This window comes from Gymnogyps californianus, chromosome 1, assembly GCF_018139145.2.
Source record: "Gymnogyps californianus isolate 813 chromosome 1, ASM1813914v2, whole genome shotgun sequence".
In the NCBI taxonomy this organism is placed as follows: Eukaryota; Metazoa; Chordata; class Aves; order Accipitriformes; family Cathartidae; genus Gymnogyps; species Gymnogyps californianus.
Window position 1 is genome coordinate 65,018,131 of NC_059471.1, and position 21,439 is coordinate 65,039,569.

At 44.3% G+C, this 21,439-nt stretch overlaps 2 protein-coding genes across 2 annotated transcripts in view; one reads left to right on the forward strand and one right to left on the reverse strand.

The window, feature by feature from the left end:
• COL4A1 (collagen type IV alpha 1 chain) overlaps window positions 1–14,925 on the reverse strand; it is a 128,241-nt gene extending 113,316 nt beyond the window's left edge. The window contains 1 exon segment of the mRNA XM_050915610.1: window positions 14,805–14,925. Within this exon segment, the coding sequence (XP_050771567.1) occupies window positions 14,805–14,867 (63 nt within the window). The 5' untranslated portion in view covers window positions 14,868–14,925.
• Window positions 14,926–15,493: 568 nt separating this feature from the next.
• COL4A2 (collagen type IV alpha 2 chain) overlaps window positions 15,494–21,439 on the forward strand; it is a 147,386-nt gene continuing 141,440 nt past the window's right edge. The window contains exons 1-2 of the mRNA XM_050891400.1: window positions 15,494–15,623; window positions 15,761–15,821. Coding sequence (XP_050747357.1) covers window positions 15,580–15,623; window positions 15,761–15,821 — 105 coding nt within the window. The 5' untranslated portion in view covers window positions 15,494–15,579. The remainder of the gene's footprint in view (window positions 15,624–15,760; window positions 15,822–21,439) is intronic.

Consider the following 21,439-nt stretch of genomic DNA (forward strand, 5'->3'; position numbering starts at 1 on the left):
AAGCTACTCTAGGACAAGCTCCTTATAAATATGCTGGATCAATCACTTCAGGCTGCAGTACCTGAACCTGTTTGCAATTCTGCTTGTAGCTGAGGGAGCGGGTGGATGTGCAATGGGAGGGGAACCACTGGTGATGCGATGATTGCATTGGATCCTTCAGACAAAAAATGACAGCCCTCGAGGGGTTTGTGGCACGGCAGTGTATGTCCAGAGGCAACATTAGAGATTTATTTCTGAAACAGATATTCTATCTTTAGACAGGACGCAACATCTGTAGCTTCATATCTAAAAAGGTTTGATGAACATGCCACAGAACAAAGCAAACTGGAAAAATAAAACCTTAGACTGCTCAGTGAGAAAGTTCATAATTTAACGTGAAAGAAGAGGAAAAAAAAAAACATTTTATTTTTACCACAGAGTCAGAATCTAGGCTATGCCAACTTCATTGGCAAGGGAAAAGAAATTCACTGGAACCTGTTATTCTTCCTTGATTATCCATCTAGATGCATGGTCCTGACTTAGATGTGAGAAGTCCCCACAGGTTTTAAAGGCACTGGGAGAGAGGGCAGGGGGTATCACACTTTCCTGAAGAAAAATAAAAGGGAATGAGGGGAGGTGGAAAAAAAAGTATCTGCAACAGATACTTGCTTACCAAAATGAGGTTTTATCTACATTATGCATAATGCACCTCTTAGTCTTAAAAGGAGTGAGCAGTGCTAGATATGTCCGCATGAAATGAATAATAAAATACTTTTGAATATTACATGTAATATTGAGGGGGTTCTACTAACAGATACTTCTGTGAGTAGGCACCAATGGCATATGTCTAGAATAGAGACAAAGAAAATGCTGAAAGAGATAAAGTGCAAGTATCATTAACTTGTAAACAAAAATGAAGATTTCAGAAACAAGTATGTGCACAGGTACTTCACTCTATAATAAAAACAAAGGAGATGCTTCTGGAGAAAAAATCTTAGTCAAGAAATATAATATGCCAATGTATAGACATGACAGCGTACTTTGCACAGGACTGAGAACAGTACAGACTGCAGTGCACAGCAATTGTGTTTGGCTGATACTGCAGGTTCCAAAATGAAGTTGTTTATTCAAACTATTTATAATTTTAGAAAGAATTCTGATAAATAAAAGTACAGCGGTAATATTTTTATCGTTACCCTAACAATTATTTTACTGCCTATTCTGAGACAAAAATACATAGTGCACGTTTCTTTTGAATTTTTCTCCAAAATTTTCCTTTCCAGTATTTCTTGATAAGGCCTGGAAAAAGAAACAAAACCAAAAAAATGAAAGTCACCTTTTATTCCTAAACATTTTGGGCTGCTTTTTCCCCAAAACACATGTATTCCTGCATTTCACAGGTGTTCTAGATGCTGCGATCTGTACCAATTGTCAGTAGTCCTTAAAAAAGAAACAATGCACCAGCTGGGCACAGCCACAAAACTTTATGGGTTTCAGTCAACCTTCCATTCTTAGTCGCTCTTCTCTGACAACACCTCTGGACTAAAAGACTACCAGAAGATCCCACCCAGTAGTCTGTCTCCCTTGCACTGTCAGAGTTACAAGGAAGAGAAAAACAGGTACCAAGAAATACATCCACAGCTGGTTTGAAGTGTTCGCTTAACAGTGGGAAATACTAAAACAAACCCTACAGAAAAAGTTGCCTTGTACTCTACCGATAACATTTTAGAAGATGTCTCTTTATTAATGTCTTTATTATTTAGAAAAAAATATCTCTTTGATCACTCAGCCTAGAGCCTCAGGAGGTATTTTTCCCCTGCTAGTTTACCTGGATCACTAGCTAACTACCTACACCTAGGTAGTTTCTCAGCTGTTGACACATCCAGAGGTTTTTAACAGCTTCCTGACATTAGACAATAGCATATAGTTTCACCTGTTCTGTTCTATTTGAATTGACTAAATTTTTAGGGAGCTATCAGCCCGTCATCACTAAGTTCCAACATCTAACAAACATATAAGAAAAAAATAAAGCAGTTACAGACACAACATTAGACTTTCAGTCTAGGGAACAGGGTAACGCTGGTTGTAAGGGAGGAAAACAGGCACAGGACATCTGACCAGCCTCTTTTTTTCCTCTCTGTAAATCTGTTCATGTCAAGTAACTCTCAGACAACCAAACTGATGAAATGTTTTTACTCTGCTGACCGAGACCGCTAGCCTACTTCTCTGCAAGTAATAATTCTTCAGTGACAGAAGTCATTTCTCATGTCATAAACAAATTGCTGAAACACCCTCAGAGTAAGAAAAGACACATAGATCTTACTGACATTTTCTGGCCTTTTTACAGCTTGTTCCCTCCCCTTTCTCATCACCTGTAGGTTCTGAAGGGGATGCAACAGGCACTGCTCTTGCTCCCTCCTGCAGTCAGCCAGAGAGTTCAGCTTCGAAAGCGACTCCAGGCAGGGACGGAGCCGCACCACCACCTCGGCCTCTGCTGGAGATCAAACCTCTGCGGTCCCGGCGGGACAGGCCAAGGATGCAGGATCCCTGCCAGTCACCCTCGGGCTCACGGGAAGCAGATGCGACCACCAAGTGTCTGACTTGGGATGTGCAGCCCGCCAGCTGATCCGCACCCCTCTGCCTCTCCCGTGGGATGAAGGGCAGTGGGTGCTGCTGCTGGTCCCCCAGGAGCGTATCCCTGCTTGCTGGCCAGCCCAAGCCTCAGCTGTGCTGCTGCTGCTTCAGCAGCCAGCAAAAGGCAAATGGTGCTGATTCACCTGCAAGGCTTTACGTGTAGAAGGCAATAGCCAGGGAAGAAAAAGCTAGTAACGCCTTTTTCGTACGCCGCAGTAAAGCAGGTGTAAGGAGAAGGCTGAAACGCCACCTATCCCACAGGGAGCACAGCACACATGGGACAGCATGGGGGGGCATCTAAGTGTGGCTGTTGGTCTTAGCCAGCCAACATGCTTAGAAAGTATTTCTCCACCCAGCTGGTATCTCAGTATTTCACCACCCCGTGCAAAGTGACTTGACTCCTTTACAGTCCCATCCCTCTTCCACCCCCCAGAGGCATGCAAATAACCAGTCTAAAGAAGCAGACACCTGCGTAAGCTCAGGCTTTTGCATGACAGACCCAGTTTTACACTTAGTGGGTCATTAAATTCCTGCAGCCAGTCAGATCTTGAAGCATCAGCACCAAAATTCAGTCAAATGGCTAATCCCTATAAATTATTTCACTTGATATTGGACTATCAGATTAATAATTGGTACCGAGGGAAACACACAGATTGTTGCCCACCACTAGTGACAACTGTGAGATTGGTTAATTATGAAGGTACATCATAATTCTGCCTTTAGCATGGTGTGATTCAGATTTTAAAAATGCTTTCTTGGCAGCTTCCATCTAATACTATAAATCTAAGCACAGGAATTCTGCACTTCACACTTTCTAACACAGCAAACAATAGTGACGAGAAACAGATCACTTTACATGCAATCTTATAAATTCAATTTTAATTAGTGGTGTTGTACCCAAACTTTACATTTTACCTAACATTCCAGAAATTCATTAGTTGTCTTCAGGTACAGAAAAACTCATATAAGAGGCTCATGTTTTAAGTACATCACAACATTCCATTCTTTTCAGCAATACTTAGAATCATTTAGGTTGGAAAAGACCTTTAAGATCATCAAGTCCAACCGTACACCTAACACTGCCAAGTCCACCACTAAACCATGTCCCTAAGTGCCACATCTACACATCTTTTAAATACCTCCAGGGATGGTGACTCAATCACTTCCCTGGGCAGCCTGTTGCAACGCTTGAACCAACAACATGTGCAGCTTCGCAGAGAACTTATTCTCCATCTTCATGACTGATTTGATATGATTTATATATCTTCAGATTTAGAACTGTGAAATAATTTTCTAGACAGCTGAACCACATTTATCAGAAATGTAGGGGCGTTATCAAAAACAATGAGAGACATGCCATAATCACATTTGCACCTTCCCATATCAATCAATTTCATGCATTTCTCTTGCACAATATAGATACACACTGCACCATGTGCAAACCAGTTCCATGTAATTGCCCATTACTGTTGCAATGACGGCATGCATCTCAGCGAGCACAGGGAGGGAAATGCAGAACTTTTCATGTTTTGTTCATGAAATGTTCAGACTTTAACCTATGATAATGAATGGGGATTTACAAAAACAAAGAATTGCTTATGGGCCCTATGGTACAGGGTAACAGTCCAGCTAAAATAAACCTGAGCTCAACAGATGATAGTCAGTACATGGCCTGTTTTGGCACTGCATTAAGTTTGGTGTGCTGTTCTCTTTTATAAGCTAAAATGATTCTATTTAATTTTAACCAACAGGAGACTATTTATTAAAATAAATTACATTGATATATTGACATTAAACAAACATAAAATGTCTTCTGCTGAAACGGAGTCCAGACTTACTTGTCTGTCAATACACAGATGTGTCTCATATTGTGTGAGTGAGTAAAATTGTGCACAGAATTGATAATTCTCAAACTCTGGACAAAAATCATAATATGCTGGCTTTCATTTCAAGCTGCACAGGGACCGTGTAGATGCCAGCTCAGGCCTTAACATAGGTTCAGTTACTCTTGATAATATCCTACATGTGTTTTGTGCAGTTGTACTTTCTGTGGGCCTGCCAGCATCCAGGAAATAGTGTATCTACGGGATCGCACAGACATTCTCCTCTTGCTCTCACATGGCCAAGTCCATTCCAGCACCAGCAGCTCCTGTGGTATCCGTGAAAAAGTGTTTCTGAATGCGAGGAAGGTGTTTAGAACAAACACCTTTTAGTGGGTGTGTATGTGACCTTTGCAAAGACTGTGGTGACACAAACGAGTATAAGGCAATCGCTTGCTAGGCTTGTTCCTTCGAGGATTTTATTTGAAGACACTGTGAAGAAAACACGATTCTTATAATGACGGCACACAGAAGCATCCTCACAAAACCATCTTCCTCATTTTTGACCTATGCAGTTTTCTGGCTTTGCCCTGTCACCATCATCTTCTTTGGTTTCCTTGATGCTCTAGGAAAAATCCTTCCACATCCTTAGCACCTTCAACTACTCTAAAAATGAATTAAATGGAAGCTGAAATCATTAGCAACTTTGAGGAAATGACTCTGCACCTGACGGGACAGCGGGCACTGAGCTAGAATCACTGCGAGGGTGGCAGTTGCCTGCCTGCACTTCTCAGGGGCTACCATTCAAAGCTTTTCAATGCTCATGACACGTTCAGTCCCATTCAAGATCACAAGCTCTGTCCCCACCAAGCACACCGTTCCTGGAAAATGCATCAAAAATCAGCATCCACTGTTTGTCTCACCAGTGTGAATCAGAGCACATTCTCAAAGGCACGTCCCCAGCAAGATGGATTTGTTTTTCTGCATGATTTGAACTATTATTTTGGCATTCTCAAGGGCATGAGCCGAGACATTATTTAACCCAAAGACTTTAGGCACTGGTACAACATTTGCTATATCACCGAGGTCCATAATGGGAAGTAAGTTTTAAAATAGTAATAGAAAGTCACAGACAGTAGGATTACATTGCATAAGAATTAACATCACCAAAACCCATTACTGGGATTTACCAGTAATGATCAGAGGAACAACCCCTTCCAGGCTGGGACTGCCAGGTGGGGGGGTCCTCGCAACTGGTGGCAGGGGCCAGGAGCCAGCGTCAGCTCCCACAGTTGTTCCACAGCTAAGCAAAACTGTAAGTGCAGGGCTCTAGCACTTAGTCCTTTCCCTCCTTCCTGACTTTTTCTTTTTGTAATACCAGTTTTTGACAATCTCTTCTAATCCCTAGCTTCCAGGATGCTTCTTGCCCTGGTTTCTACTCCGGCCCCTTGGGATCAGTCATGCAGCCCTGACTCCTCAGAATCACTGTACCATTTTAAAAAAAAGGATAAAAACATAGTCTTCCTAGGATAATTTTAAGCTTTTTACTTCCTTCTCACTTTCATTTATACCTCTTGCTATTCCCCATTTTTCTCGAAATATTTCCATGCTGATTCCAAAAACGCCGCTGTTCTTAACAAAGATACAGCCCCAGTCAATAGACTTCCGCTAAAAAAAAAATAATATGATAGTGTCAGTAAAAAACCTCATAATTTTCTCAAGCAAAGCTGTAATATTACAAGCATTTACGTAGTTATAGTCTTCCTTGCCTGTTCTTACAATCTGTTAAAAACATGTGTATTTACAGCTAAAAAATCTTCTGAATTTTGGCCCTGAATACTGCTTGCAGATGCATCTTGGCTTTATGGCAGCCAGAATTTACCCTTTTTTTATTCTACTAACAGATAACTGACTTACCATTGCCATAAAAGGGACAGAGCTTCAAGCACAATACGAAAATTCCTGGAATGTTTGAGTCTACCCTCACTTAGCTGATTTTTCCCTTAATATGTGCACTATGAATACAAACCATTAATGTACTAATTTTTCTTCAAACTTTTGTTCTAATTCTTTACAGCCCCATAAGTCCATACCAGTGTAATTTTTCAGCCTTATTTGGGTTTCATTACAATCTTAGGATTTGTTTCAATGCTTGTAGATTATCAAATATTTCAACAGAAATCTTCAGTAGACTAGAAAACGAGTTTTCTTCCACTAGATAAACAACTGGACTAATAAGACCAAAAGACTTACAATATCCAGTCAGCACATAGCTATCCAGTGAAAATGGGCTAATTTGTTTTATTCCTTAGCTACAACTGAAACATTTGTCATGACAAAAAAAAAAAAAAAAGAAAAAAAGAAAAAGCCGTTCTCATTCTGGTATCTGTATACTAAACTAAGGACCCCATAAATTACCTATTTAAATAGAATCAACTAATAAAACAATACATTTTCCCCTAAGTTAGTGATTATTTGCATGAAAGAGTACATACATACTTCACTGTGAATTTCCAACATGAATATCTACAGAAATAATCTTCACGTAAGAATGGCATCAACTATTTTGATGAGTTAGAACACTTTCATCCACTAAACCATTTAGAAATGCTCTACCAGGTTCACGCCCCAGTGTTAAGACAACACCCTCATGTGCAGAAGACATATGAGAGGCCGCCTCGGCTAGAAGGAAGTTGAGTGTCTTGGTGAAACCACAGACCTCTCACGTAGCCAGAGAGATTATAAATCCCGCAGCAGCTGAGACAAACACGGGCAGAGAAAAGGCTGGATGCTGGTTTTTAAAGGTGGTAGAGGAGATGCAATGTTAGTTGCCCCAAGTAATTTTCTTCTAGCAAATGCTAGGGAACACCACCAGACTTCTGGCACCTTTTTAAAAAGTTCATCTAGAACTGATTTGTGGCTTTCATCATATCTCAATTGAGAGATGAAGCACGGAGTCTGCAAACTCGAGCTCTCCAGCACATCTCCTCTGCTCCCACCTTAACAGCTGTACAGGGTTCTCCACTGGGGTGACAAACTTTACCTAAAAACTTACTTCTGCTTCCCAGTTGTAGCATTTGAAATGTTCTTTAATGTATACATTGTTATCTACAGAAAGGATAACGGATAGTTTGTCCCATGCTTAATCTATAAAAGGCTATATCTCTTCTGAATGCAAAACACCTAACTCACTAGGTTTTTAATTAAAATATTCTAGTTCTTCCTACTACTCCCTGTGTATTAAACTAATTCTTGTATTTATATTATAACTTTGATAATTTTTTCCACCAGTTCCCTCTCAGCCATCTTGAAAACCTTCATCTCAAAATGCTGTCTCTGTCACTGCTACTAGCAGATGAAAGCCACAAAAAGATGAAAGAAAATGAATTATTACTTTGCAATTTGTTTACTCTGCACACTTGACAGCACTTTGTGTTTTGTCCTTTACATTGTTCTGTTGAAGATGTACACCCTTCCTCAGACCCTGCAAGAGGCTGTTTGCCAGCAGCAGTAAAGGTGAAGGCAGTAGGAGCGCACACAGAGAGAAAAGGCAGAGGAAAGGAGGGGAACAGAGGATGTTTAGTAGTTCTTCTCTTGGATCCTCCCAAAAAAAAAAACCCAACCTACAGAAAATTCCATAAAAGTAGCTGAATAACTGCTAAAAACACAGTTACACTTTCTATTAATTAGGTTGGCACAATGTTGGAAAATCTTACACCATTTATTTCAGAACATGTGTCAGGACAGCATCCTTTTGATATGCTACGTGAAGGTAACATAAGAAAAAATAAATAAAAAAAAAGAAACCCCATCTTTTTCCAACTCTTCTCTGGCTTCCTTCATTTCATCTTTGGCCATGTCTTTTTATAACGTTACTGTAAGGCAATCCAGGCCAAAAAAAAAGGAGTTTTTTTTGCAGGCTGTGAGGCGAGGCTGACTCATCTCCACCCAAGCGGATTCCCAGGCTGCCGGCTCCCACGGCACCTGCCGCCTGCTCCCACGCTGCTGCAGCACCTTGCACCAGAACTGCACCGATGTCACTGAAACACCCCAGCACAGGTATAAAAGCAGGAGTACAATTCTCATTGGAACCCATAAGTACAAGTTTTCAGACGCTTGATGACTTGGCAAATCAGAGGTGAAAAGGGGTATTTCCTACCACCACCACACATTCACCTAAGCTAAGAAGAGCTAATACAACCTTAAGGCTTACAACGTTTTTTGCCCGTGTTGGAAATGCAATGGAAGCAGGCATAATGTAAGAGGTTTCCTAAGAAATACATATTTGAGATATTCGATCAATCAAAGTGGTAATGAGCAAATCCAGAGCTGAACAGAGTATAGCAGAAGTACAAGGGACTGGAAGCTAAAGTGCTTTTAAATATATACTACTGTTTTTGGGTTTATTTCAACTTAGAAAGTTCATCCAAGCTCTTCCTTCTGCAAGAGAATATGTCAGAGATAAAGGAAGATTAAACAGTCAGTTTTTTGGTCTTTGAAACGTTTACTCAAACCTGCTTACTTATATACATATATTTTTCTCAATACTGAACAGAAACTTAAAGCTAAAATGGAGACAATTTTTTTCTGATTAAATCTTTGATCATTCTTTACCTCTTTATACATGCCAGAGAGTAACAGACAGTGGTTTTTTGCACTATCTACTTATACTGTTTATGAAGAATACATTTGCCTTTTTCTTTACTGCAAGTCACTTCAGCTTAGAATGGCATAATGATAGTAATTGACACACTGACAATGTTTTTACTTGTTCTGTATTCTACTTCCACATTGTCCAAGATACTGCTATATAAAGACTCTTGGAGGGCTAATGCCACATACTTTTCTGATGTATTAAATCACCAAGAATAATTCCAGCCAGTCACAACCCAGAGAAGTCAAAAATTTATCTTCCCACAAACATCATTAAATTGCAGCGGTACTTCACACCTTCAACTACTCACTAAAGGCACAGGTTGTTATTCCAGTCAGGTCATAGCCCATGCCCAAATTCTTCCCTTTGACCAAATTTTGCAAGGTGTTAAGGGCCTTTGTGATGGGAAAGTCAACAGAAATTCTGGGAAGGGAGTACTATGTAACTTTTAAACACAGATGAAGTAAGTCAATTTATTCTCATGTTGAGGTTGTTGAATCTTCCTTTGTTTAGTCTAGTTCTATAAAAAGAACAATATTCATAAGCCTATCCCTAGAGATGGTTTCTGACATTTTTAAACAATTGTCTTAGCTGCCTGCCGCAGCTATCCTACTTTTCTCTAAGTGATCAAGGCAACTGACAGTATATACATCCAGCATAACCTCAGGCATTATATAACCTAATTACATCCCAGGATTATATACGCCAAGCCGACGAGTTGCAATGAAACAGTGCAGTAGTCCTGCAGGCATTTGATACACCCAAACGCTCAGAAGCGAGAACTGTGCTACTTGGGATGACAGTCCAGGAACGCACTTGCATGTGCTGACACTCAACAGCTGGCTGCAGGAACGAAGTTCATGGAGGTGAGTCAGGACTGACTGCTCAGGGAGGCTCAGGGATCACGTTCTCCAACACAGCCAGCAGCAAACGGGTATGTGTTCCCAAAACAGCCTACCCTTCTCTCCCGACTCTGCCACCCTGTGCCACGATGCTGTAGAAAAGGTGGCCAGAGGGAAAGGGGAAGCGGGCAGGACGGACAGCAGGGACAAGGACGTTCCCCTGGGAGCAAGGAGTCACCAGGCCTGCCCCCTCATCCCCAGAAGTGCCCGTGCATTTTGCTCTGTATATATATTGACCAAATGACTCCCCGCTGCTGGGGGTGGACAGGCGAACCCACGACCGCCGCTTCCCCGGCAAGCACTCCTCACCACGGGCTGGAAGGCCACCTGCCTGCCCACACTCTCATGGCCCTCTGTGGTACACCCTCAGCCACCCCAGGTCTGATACCCCTTCCTGCCAAGCCACCTCGCTCCAACAGGAGGAAAGGGGAGTGCTGTACTACTCTTCCTCAGATCCTCCCACACCCTGCCATAGCCTGGCAGGGGGAACCAAACCCATTTCCCATTTCCCTCTGAAGCCTTCTAGCCTGAGAGGTGCTTAACCTATTGGAAGTTATTTGGGTCCCTCCTGGCCACATTTTCTGAATTGAAGTGACCATATCTCCATCCTGAATTAAAACCTGTCAGGGTTTGTTAGACGTGCTCTTGGTATTGACAAGTCCTTGAGGACATTCAGGGACAAGGATGTCAGATGGCCTTAAGGGATAGGCCTCTCAGCATCAAAGACAGCGGCAGCCCTACACACGAATGGCTGCAGAAGGCAGGTGCCTGACCCAGCCTTATTTCACTAGTAAAAGCACACCCAAGTGAAGTGCTGCCAGTCATTCAGACTCAGTCATACGACTTCTCTTCAGCCACATGCCAAAAGCCCAAGTCATTTTTTTTATCTGCTCTTGGTTTATGTGCCCTGTACACATTCATCTTAATAAACCATGTTTTTTAATGAAAAAGGAACAGAAAAATTGTTCAGATTAGTTGGAAGCAATTTTTTCTTTTTGCTTTTGGCCTAGAATTGTGTGTGTCAGACTGCGGCCCCAAATATGATTTAAAAATAGGAGGGGCGACACGAGGAAGGCGTGAGGGCGATACAGCAGAGCCGCCTCTGCCCAGCCATGGATGGGGCACCACTCCCCAGACGGGGCTTACTCAGGGACAGGAACCTCCTGGCCTCCCACCAGTGCGTCCCCAGCTGCCACCACATGCTCGGCTCAAACAACGCTGGTGGAATCAGAATTGCCCTTGTGGAAAAAATTATCCATGCTTTTATCACTGTTTTGGCCCGCCTTCTCCTAGTAGCTGGACAGAGCTTGCTCTCAGCTCTGGCCCGGCTCCCATTTTGCCAACATTAAAAGTGGAAAGGGAGATGGGTTGGGAACTCGGAGAGACCACTAAGCCCACCGCTGAGCGGCAGCAGATAGGGCATCTCCTCCGTTCCCCCAGCGTTACATGGCAGCCAGCCCACTTGTGTGTGGAAGGCGGCTCGCCCCAGGGCTCAAGCGTAGCCCGAAGATCTTGCTCCGTTGCAGAAAGCACAGGGACCGGCGCTGCAGTGGCATCGACAAGGTACCGAAACATGAAACTGGGATTTCCATGGCATTGTCATCTCTCAACCAAGCAATACTAATGTTAGGAAACGGACTTTCTTCAAAGGAAATGGCAGCCTGAAGAGTGTCAGAAATGAGAGCCCCTGCAGAGATCCATCAAAACAAGCTTCTCCTGTAACTATCTCAGGGGAGCAGTCTCTCAGCCTGACCTGGAAACATCTTAATCTACTGCCCTGTCTTCCACTCTGCTCTCCTTGTAATTTGAAAACGTAGCTCCTGAGAAGAACACGGAACAGTACAAAAGCCCAGATTAGCTATAATTAATGTTTTAATTATAATTGGTCGACATAAAAAACACTGAGCTTCCAGTGCCACATCTGGATGCATTTTATAGTGCCACATTACAACCTGTGGGAGCTGCAATGGAGCAGCTCCCTTTTCTGTACTGAGGCACGTGATCCTGACAGTAGCTGGCTCAGGGCTGGCTTTGCTACGTCAAATGCCTCTGTGAGAGCAGTCCTTCCAAATCTCCTTGTATGTATTTAATCATGGATATGTCAGTGATAAAAACAATTTTTCACTCTGCCAGCCCTGTTACACTGCAGAATCACCACCACTGACACAGCACGAGCTGCTTCTGGCACGTTTGCATTCACAGGCACCGTCTCGAGCTTCAGTTAGGTACCCCTACACAACCACGATGCTCATAGGAAGAAACATTTTTACTGTGAGGGTGACCGACCACTGGCACAGGTTGGCCAGAGAGGTTGTGGAGTCTGTATCCTTGGAGATGCTGAAAATTCGGCTGGACACAGCCCTGAGCAGCCTGCTGTAACTGGCCCTGCTCTGAGCAGGGGGTCGGACTAGACGATCTCCAAGGTGCCCTCCAGCCTGAGCGATTCTGTGATGAAGGCCACACAGCAATTAAGAACATGGCAAGACTGTGGCTGCACAAATACAATTTTTTAAAAAAATCTAGCTAATACAAGCTATTTTGGGGCAGGAAAGAACCAGAATCATTTTTTTGCAGGAGAAAAGCAGTTGCTCCATTCAGCCCATTGCAAACAGTACTGCATACAACCTTGCCTACCACGCAGTGCTCTGCTAACACGGCTACTCTTTACATGTAAACAGTGGGAACGCGTTCGTCTGAGGACAATGTGTGAGCACTGGGCCAGCTCTGCCAGCTCTCCAAAAGCAGAAGAGGTCCTGCCCAGGTGTACAATGGATCACACCACCCAGCCACAATCACTCGGAGGCATCAGCCTGGCTCAAGGACCTCCAAAGAGAAGCTCCTCGACCACCACCCACGCCTGGTACGCTGCAGGCCAACAGCAGTCTCCGTCACCTTTTGGGTAGTTGCTAGTGACAGGCAACAGCATGGAAGTGGGGACAATGCCAACAGAATTGAATTGATTGAAAGGCCACCCATGTACGGCTGAAAGTTTATCTAAGGCAACAAAACTGCAAGGAGCTCAACTTCCACAGCATACTTGTGTTTCCTGGTGGTGCTGATGAGGAACTGTAAATCTGCAGTCAGCATAGCATAGAAAGAACGGTTAATTAGGGGGATAACTTCATAACGTAGTTAACAGCTCCAGATTACATTTTAAGGAATCTTGATTTTAATAAAACAATTTATCCAGCACATACAGGACACTTCTAAAACAGAGCCTCTTCAGAGTTGCTACAGAAGACCTGAAATTGTACAATTGATATTAAAGTTTGTATCTTCTTTTAATAAGCACCTCTTCCCTATGTAGTTTTCTGTGTTTGATTGACAGTCATGGTTTACCCAATGACTTCACTTTACAGCGCAAGATGGGAACATATCTCACAGACAGATATTTATACCTCTAGGAATACCAAATTCAGAACTCAGAAGTGAACCATTTACTTCAAAAGATTTTAATTAACTAAAATTAATTATATCCTGAAAGGAATACAGTTTAATTAGCTTAATGCCAAGTGATGGGTGAATCGCCTAAGAGGTGCATCACCGAGTGATTTACTGCAATCACAGTAAGCCTGATATTATCAGCCTAGGAGCAACAGATAAGACATCAGCAGTTCAGTGCATTTCTTACTTCAGCTGATTCAAGGCATACATACCATCCCCATGGTCACACAGAGGTATCATAATTCATTATAGAACTTAATTTCATCTGAAACTGCAGAAAAAGTTTAAAATAACCCTTTCCCATACTTCCTTTACTGATATAATGCTAATACAAGATCTTACATTTATAGCAGGAAGCACGACAAAAATCCATCTGCCCATGCCTACTGATGAGTTTTCTGCACCCCTGAATTTCACTACTACAGTATCAACCTAATCAAATGCAAGAAAGCAAGGAGACACGAAGAGATGACCTATTTCAAATTATTATGTCAACTGCCCTTTACTTAGAGGTACAGAAGGAACAGCACAAATACTTCAGGAGCGCCAGGAAAGAGAGTCCTTTAACTTAAGGACAGCGGATAGCTAATATCTCAGTGATAAAATTAGCTCCCTGAGCAAAACTTTCAGACTACTTGCATACTTTCGATTTTAAATGTCTGTGGCTCAATCTGGCTCCATCGGGAAAGGTGCCAAAACTCAACTTCAACCATTAACATCAGGATCCTTCCCGGTCTCCAGCCTACTGCCCATCGCGGGGGTCAAAGGCAGCGAGCGAGCACGGCACGTTGAATCCAACCAACCAACCACTTCTTTTTTTTTTTTTTTCCCCTTCCCCCCTACAAAAGCTCACCTTTTGGGTTTTGTTTTGTTTTGTTTTTTTTTTTTTTTTACCGTGGAGACACAACTTGCTACTTTTAAGTCCCGGGTGGGTGCGCGCTTTATATTCCCTCCCCAGCCAGCGGCGCTCCTTGCCGAGCCGTGGGAGAGCGAGAGCGCGGCGGGGCCCGTCCCGCGGCGCTAGCCCGGACCCCCGCCGCCAGCCCGTGGGGAGGCCGGGGCCCCACGCGCGGTGCCGGCCGCCCCGCTCCGCGCCCGCGGAGGGCCGGCGAGCGGGGGCAGCCCCGCGGCAGTGGCGGGGCAGCCGGGCATCCCCGCCAAGCCCACCTGGCCGCTCCACCTTTCCCGAAGGCGGAGGCCCCGCGCAATTCAGGCGAGGGCAGACAGCAGGGATGGGGGGCTCGCCGCGCCGCCCCACGCGGGCACCCCGTCCCGTCCCCGCGCCTCCCCGTGAGAGGGTCCCGCGTGGGCACCCCGTCGCGCAGCCCGCGGGAGCCGCCCCCCCTTCCCCCCCCCCCCCCGCGTACTCACCGCGGCAGACACGGCGCTGAGCTCTGCGCTCAGCAGCAGCCCGAAGCCCAGCCAGAGCCGCATGCTGCCGCGCACCGCACCGCGCCGTCGGTCCCTGGGCGGCGGGGCGCCGGCGGCTCAGAGTGGGGCTCCGCGGGGCCGGCCCCACATGCGCGCCTCTCCCCTCCGTGGCGGCCGCGGCGCCTGCAATGCCTCGGGGGCGAGGGACTCGCCGCGCCGTAACCGATGGGCGGCGGCAGCCCCCTCTCCTCCCCCCGGGCGGGGACCCTGGGAGGCCACAACCTCGCCCGCTCCCCGCCGCCCGCAGTTGTTCCTCCTCCTCCTCCTCCTCGGCGGCGGGGGGGGGGGGCGGGGGGGGGAGGCGCGCCGCTTCCTCGCCCCACACCGCCGCTGCTGCCCGGGAGGGCACGGCAGCGCGGCGCGCAACGGTGCGGAGCGGGCGCGGGGCCGGGCGGCGGAAAGGCCGGGGCGGGGGAAGGAGCCGGGGCCGCTGGCTCTGCCCGGCCCGTCGGGGTCGGCGCCCCCGCGGGTGGCTGCGCGACGGCGGGACGCCGCTCCCTGCGCGGCGCGGGGGACGGCGCGACACCTCCCCTCTCCCCCCGGCCCGGCCCGGCCGCCGGTGGGGCCGCTCCCTGCCCCGGCAGCGGCGTCGCCGAGCCCGGAGACCTCCGCCGGGGGGACCGGCGTTACATGCGAGCTCTTCTCTGCCTTGCAGGGGCGGCCGTCCGGCGGGAGGAAGCCCTGAGCCGAGCCCCCGGGCAGGGAGGGAGCGAAAATGGACATCTCGCAGCTTCCCAGTGCACGTATTTTTATTTGTCAGTAAGTAATTCCGCTCGGCAGGCTTTTGGAAATAACTCTTTTAAAGTCGTATTGTCACCTTTAACTGCAGAGTTTTATCACGTGCTTGTTTTGTGCTCGCTTAAAACAATATCGTGCTTATTCACCTTTCCCTGCAGGGATCTGGGGCTTCTGCTGATCCTGATGGAAGTCGTGCTGTCAGCCGTCAAAGTGGATGCTGTAAGTAAAATGCCTTATGACTTTTACTGAGGAGAGAGAGGAGGAAAAAGCAGTTTCCTTGGTACCAGAAAGTGAGAGGCTGCATTTTCCTTTGCTAGACGGCTTATCTGTCATTCCATTAAAAGAAACAACCAACAAATCATCTCTGCAAGCCTTACGGATTACTGCCTTCAACAAAATGATGTTTAGCAGAGAAGCGTAAGGCTTCAGTGTCAGGTTGTTTGATGTATTCCACTGTTACTTTTGCTCAGATTGGGTAATTTGTTAAAGCAATAGTGAAGCAAGCCCCACAACTTCTTCATTTTCATAAGAAAAGCACCAAAAATGTAGTACTATAGATACCAGAGAAGTTAACCTGCAGATGAAATATCTTCAGTTAAGTACAGACCTCTTCTGAGGACTGAGAAGTTGAAGCTATGGCTTATTTTTACAAATCAGAGGCATGTTTATAAATAAATTGTTCTTTAAGTGAAATTGTTAAATCCAAAAATAGGTAAGTTAGGTGCTATGTAGGTGGTTGTGACTATCCACTTGAGGTGTTGATGTAAACAGAAGTTACTAAACTCGTGGGTCATTGTCACGAGGATGTGGAAGAAGTGAGAGAGAACGTATATGGGAGTGCAACATTTGTTACAAAGCATGGTAAATTTAATGGAAAGATTGTCATTAATGTGAGCAGGCTTTGGATCAGGCCTGAATACAGCAGACTGGAAGGTTGCTAAGACTTGGCTTGTGGCTGCATTTGTCAGCCACCAAGTGTGAGTAAGGCTCTGTGGTCATGTGCAAGTGGGACCTTGATTACATTTTTTCAAGAGCTATCCTACTTATACTTCAATCCTACTGTCAGCAACTTTCACCCCTTTTTTATGACTTTGCACTCCTCATATCTGATGTGGTTACATCTTTGTGGTGAGATGGCATAATATATTAAGGAATGGGAAATACTGGGGCTTTTGCAGCAGGTGTTGTGACACATGATAATTCTGCACTCAAGCTGCAGTTGGCACGTAGAGCTTGCCCGTCGGACTGCGTGGCTGGTTGGTCTCTCCACATCGTGGCTGAGCGAGAGGTGGCAGGCTGGGGACCCGCAGCCCCATGGGAAGGGACACGGGCGAGGACCTAGAGTGTCACGTGCTACTTTTCTTTGCCATGTTTTGATAGAAACATCATTCTTCTGAGTAGCGCTAAATGGATAACATTACCACGCGCTATTGAAACCAGAGCAGGCTGGTGATAATGCAAGTGTTTTAGGCCCAGTAATGAAATCACTGGGATCAGCTGACATAAAAAGGCAGCATTTGTGGTATGACTCTTCTTTTTATGAAGTTGTGCTGTAGCGTGCATAGCATGATACCTGAGCGTTAGCTATAGCATGGGCTAATTCATTCTCCTTCATGTTCTTCCTTGTAGACTGCAGGCTGCAGCATTAATATAGAGGTATACCAAAGAGGTGTTCGAGCTACCTCGGTTGGTGGATGCAGTCTGGTCATGGCTGCTTGAATCTCCACATGCTGGTTTTCCCAGAGTATCTTGGAAGAGTAAATCGGCCAGCTTGGAGGTCTAATTTCCCTGATTTAACAGTTCCTAAGGTGGTGGCTGCGTAGGAGTTGAAACACCCCAGTGAATGTGAGTGAGGAAGTTTGGTCATGTTTCCATGAAAAATCAGAGCTGCATTGCCACCAAAATATTTATCCCATTATCCACCCATATGCCACTCCCTTCCCTTCAGACTGCACAGGTCTTTCTGCAGTCATGTGGTGAACTGAATTGGAAAATTACTTGTTTAAACTGATCAGTACCCCAAAAGAGAAGAGGGGTGAGAGCTAACCTTAGCCTGGATCGGATCACCGCTTGTATTCATAGAAACTCGGGCTGGCACGGGACTGGGAGCCGGCAGCTGGGGGTGGGAGGAGGGGTGGGCTTGCTCCTTGGGGTGACAGCTCTGGACGAGTGTGTTTGCAGAGTGACAAAGTAGGCGGGTGTGGGAAGCAGCAGCACCTGAATAATTGCAGGTGGGCTGCTGGCAGCCGTATTTTTTATATTGTAATCCTGTTTGTCACATTGAGTCTTCTACTATTTGTTACACAGGTTAATGTGCTAATGTTATCAAGTGTTTTATTAGCTTGGACTAAAAAAACTGCTATGAATTATTAAAGTCTGTGGGACCAGATCTTAAAAGTCGTGGTTCTGCCTGTAATGAGACAAGCAGAGCTGCTGAGTTTGACAGCCATATATATGTGAATGAGTTACAGCTGCTGGAGATAAGTGTTGTTGAATGAGTGAAATTGCACACAGGAAGAAACTGGAATGAGATTAAGGGGAAAGCCAGGAAGGAGGGAGAAAGAAAGAGGGGAACTCGGAGCATTTGACTGGATGTCTTGCCTGGCAGGCTGCTGCTAGCTGTTAGGGAGACGGATGTTTCTCAGCAGAGAAAGACATGAGAGAAAGAAAAAGGAGGAGGATGTTTAGGATATCTGAGAACTGGGGAAGAAGAAATGGTATCTCTGGCAAGAGGAGAGGATGCCGGTTACAGGCTTGAAGAGAACTAAGGAAGAGGAGTCCCTGAATGGAAATACTAGGAGAGACAGCCAAATGGAGTGGATCAGGCCCCAGTTATCTTTAGCACTCTTTGGCATACACTGGCTGGTGATGTTAAAGGCCTCAATAACTTTGGAACTGCTCTGAATTCTAGATTTAAGAATTCATGTGGCTTAAATAAAATTAAGTTGTTAACTACTCGAAGTTTAGCCAAGTTTGCAGATTTCTTCTCCCTCTTTCTGTCCCTGCAAATATATTGCATCCAAAATATAATTCTTGGATTTTTTTTTTTTCCTTTTCAGAGAGAATATATCTTCTGCTAATGCTGATTTTTTTTCATTTGTCTTTCCTAAAGCATGCTTCTTCCTAAGTAGTTTTGTAACATTTGGTTACTTTATTGGTGCCCCCTTAGTATATTTTTTAAACTGCCCCTAATGAAAATTACTTTTTTTTTTTTCCAAGCTATATTCTGGTGGGAGCAATGGAATCCCAGAAAAGAAGGAATGGCTGTCAGATAAAAGAAAGAAAATTGAGAGAGAATAAGTTAGAATAATATCTGCAAAAAATAACTACAAGTAACAGATCACAACTGACATTTAAAAAGGAGAACATATATAGATATAGAGAGAGATTTGTATAGAAAGAAAATACAGTAGAAGTAGTACATGACATATAATTCTCTTGACTGCTGTGACATTCTAAGGGGATGTATTAGGGGGAATGACATCAAAGGGGGAGAAGCAACAATCCTTAAAAAGAGGATAAAACCAACAGTACTATGTACTTGCTTTTATCGACTTCATAGTGAAATTAGATTGCTGACGTAGGTGCTTAAGTTCTTGCTCTAAGTTAAAATATGTCAATACTCTGCGGCTATCTTACATCCAGGTTTTCCCAGATGTGTCCTGTTTTATTCCATCTGGAAACTTTTGTCTGGTCAAAACAGGAGGACTTTTTACATTAACCCAGGATTTCCAGGCTGAAAGAAGCCAGGGTGGAGTAATCACTCGGCCCATCCTGCTGGACGTGTCCACTGTGAATGTATGCACTAGGATCACAGTGTGCAAAATGTAATAGCGCATGCGTACTGCCCAGGTGATCTAGGAATGAGCCGTCAATCTGATGTATCGATTTCTTCTGCCACATTACTTAGTGCATGCAAAGTGAATCCATCTCTTCCTGGAAACACCAGACTCCCTACCTGTGCACTGCTTCAAAAATAGCTCTGCCTAGGAGATTCCCCAAAAAGAAACATCGCAATCCTATTTTAGAACAACTTCATTTGAGGCATTTCCACACTGGCAGACATGACTTACTTATGTCTGTTTAAATAGTGTACAGTTTGGCTCATCTTTGAGTAAGAGTGGTGTTCCGTAAGAAAATCGGACAGAATAATGATACCTTGGAAAAAAACAGCATTTTGGAGAGCCTCCAGCATAACTGATCACTTTATTCAAAATTTCTTTGAACCCTGAAAGAATTATTGGGTAGTTCAGAGAGGACTCTTTCTACGTTCAGTCATGGAGCTGTGAAGAAGGGGCAGCTCCTGTTAAAGAACGATGAGAAGTCCTGAGTGAAGGAGGTGGCATCCAGGCAGCTACATAAGGCAAAACCCCTTGCTTTCACCAACACCAGCAGCCATGCCTTGATCTGGCAGTGGTGTTTCCATGATGAGAGTCACAGTGTGCATCATGCCGTAGATGGGCAGCAAGACAGCTGCCCAAATGGGATTTTTGTTTTTTCTTTTATCAGAGCCAGGATTTCACCTGTCAGCATCGTATGATGTCAGGCAGACTAACACACTCACTGCAAGTATTGCATACATGGAAACGTAGTCATGGTCCATAGCTTTAAATTCCTTATTTCTGGTCCTTTCTTGTATGGTGTCTGCTCCACTCATCAGTAAGAGAGTTTCCTTAAATGTCTCTTTCCCTTGTTATTTCTCAAATTCGTCCTTGAAATTCTTTTTTGCTGCCATGTGTATGAAACCAATACTCATCCTAATTTCTTACTAATTAATCATTCTTCCTAGGAAGATTTCTTTAAGAGCCATTTCTGCTATGTCTGTCTGGATTAAATTAGAGAGACTCTTCTTTGTATACAGTCATATCCTAACACTGATTCAAGTTATTCATTCAAGAACTAAAGACAGGTTACACCAAAAGCAATATATTGTGTCTCCCTGGAGTTAGCGATAAGGAGGAGGAGGTTCTCGTGCGTGTCCATGTTCTTTAATCTCTCAGTGCAAAGACACACATAGATTCTTTACTCACTTTTTCTTGTGAGTAGATCAGAAGCATGCTCAGTGAATGTCTGCAATAATATATCTGGAGTAATTCTATTTTTCAGAGTTATTAAGTGGCATATCATGTAGTCATGCTGCATTTGGTAGGAGAAGCGACAGAGTTCTGTCAGCTTCCCATATTTCTCAGAGGTTAAAATGTTGATACTGAGAGACAAGAACCCTGACAAGGTAAACTATCATGTAATAAAACGATCTTGTTATTTTTGTCACCTTACTCTGAAAGTAGCTGAAGCAGTTTCAAAAATTCAGCATTGCTTTTCCTTGAGCTTTTAAAGTAGCACATCTGGGTTTTATTGTGTAGTAATTGCACCACAGGAAGTCTTTAGGCATTCTGGTACTAAACCTACCATGTATTTTTTAAATTTTGTGCAAAAAAATGATTTATAAGTCCAAACGGATTTGCCTTACCCAAAATGTAAAGCTGCATTGTGGCTTATTCAGTTATACTATAAGCAAACACATTTGTTATAATTCAGTAGTTCAGAGCACAGTTTGTATTAGTGGATCTTTTTTTCTTTTTGCAGTGATAAATTTCTTGTTTGAGACCAGACTATTCTTTATTAGTTCTTTGCTTTTGTTTTTCCAAGCCAAAAATTGGTCAAGGAGCAGAACATTCTTCATATTGTATTATACCGATCCAAGATCTTGGGAGAGTTCAAAGTTAATTTAGTAGCTTACAGTTACGATATCTTTGCTTGCCAAAGAAGTCAGCTTATCTTCTCTAACCCCTTCTCCCTTAGGAAACTAATGCCTTGCGCTATGCGCAGTACCTTGT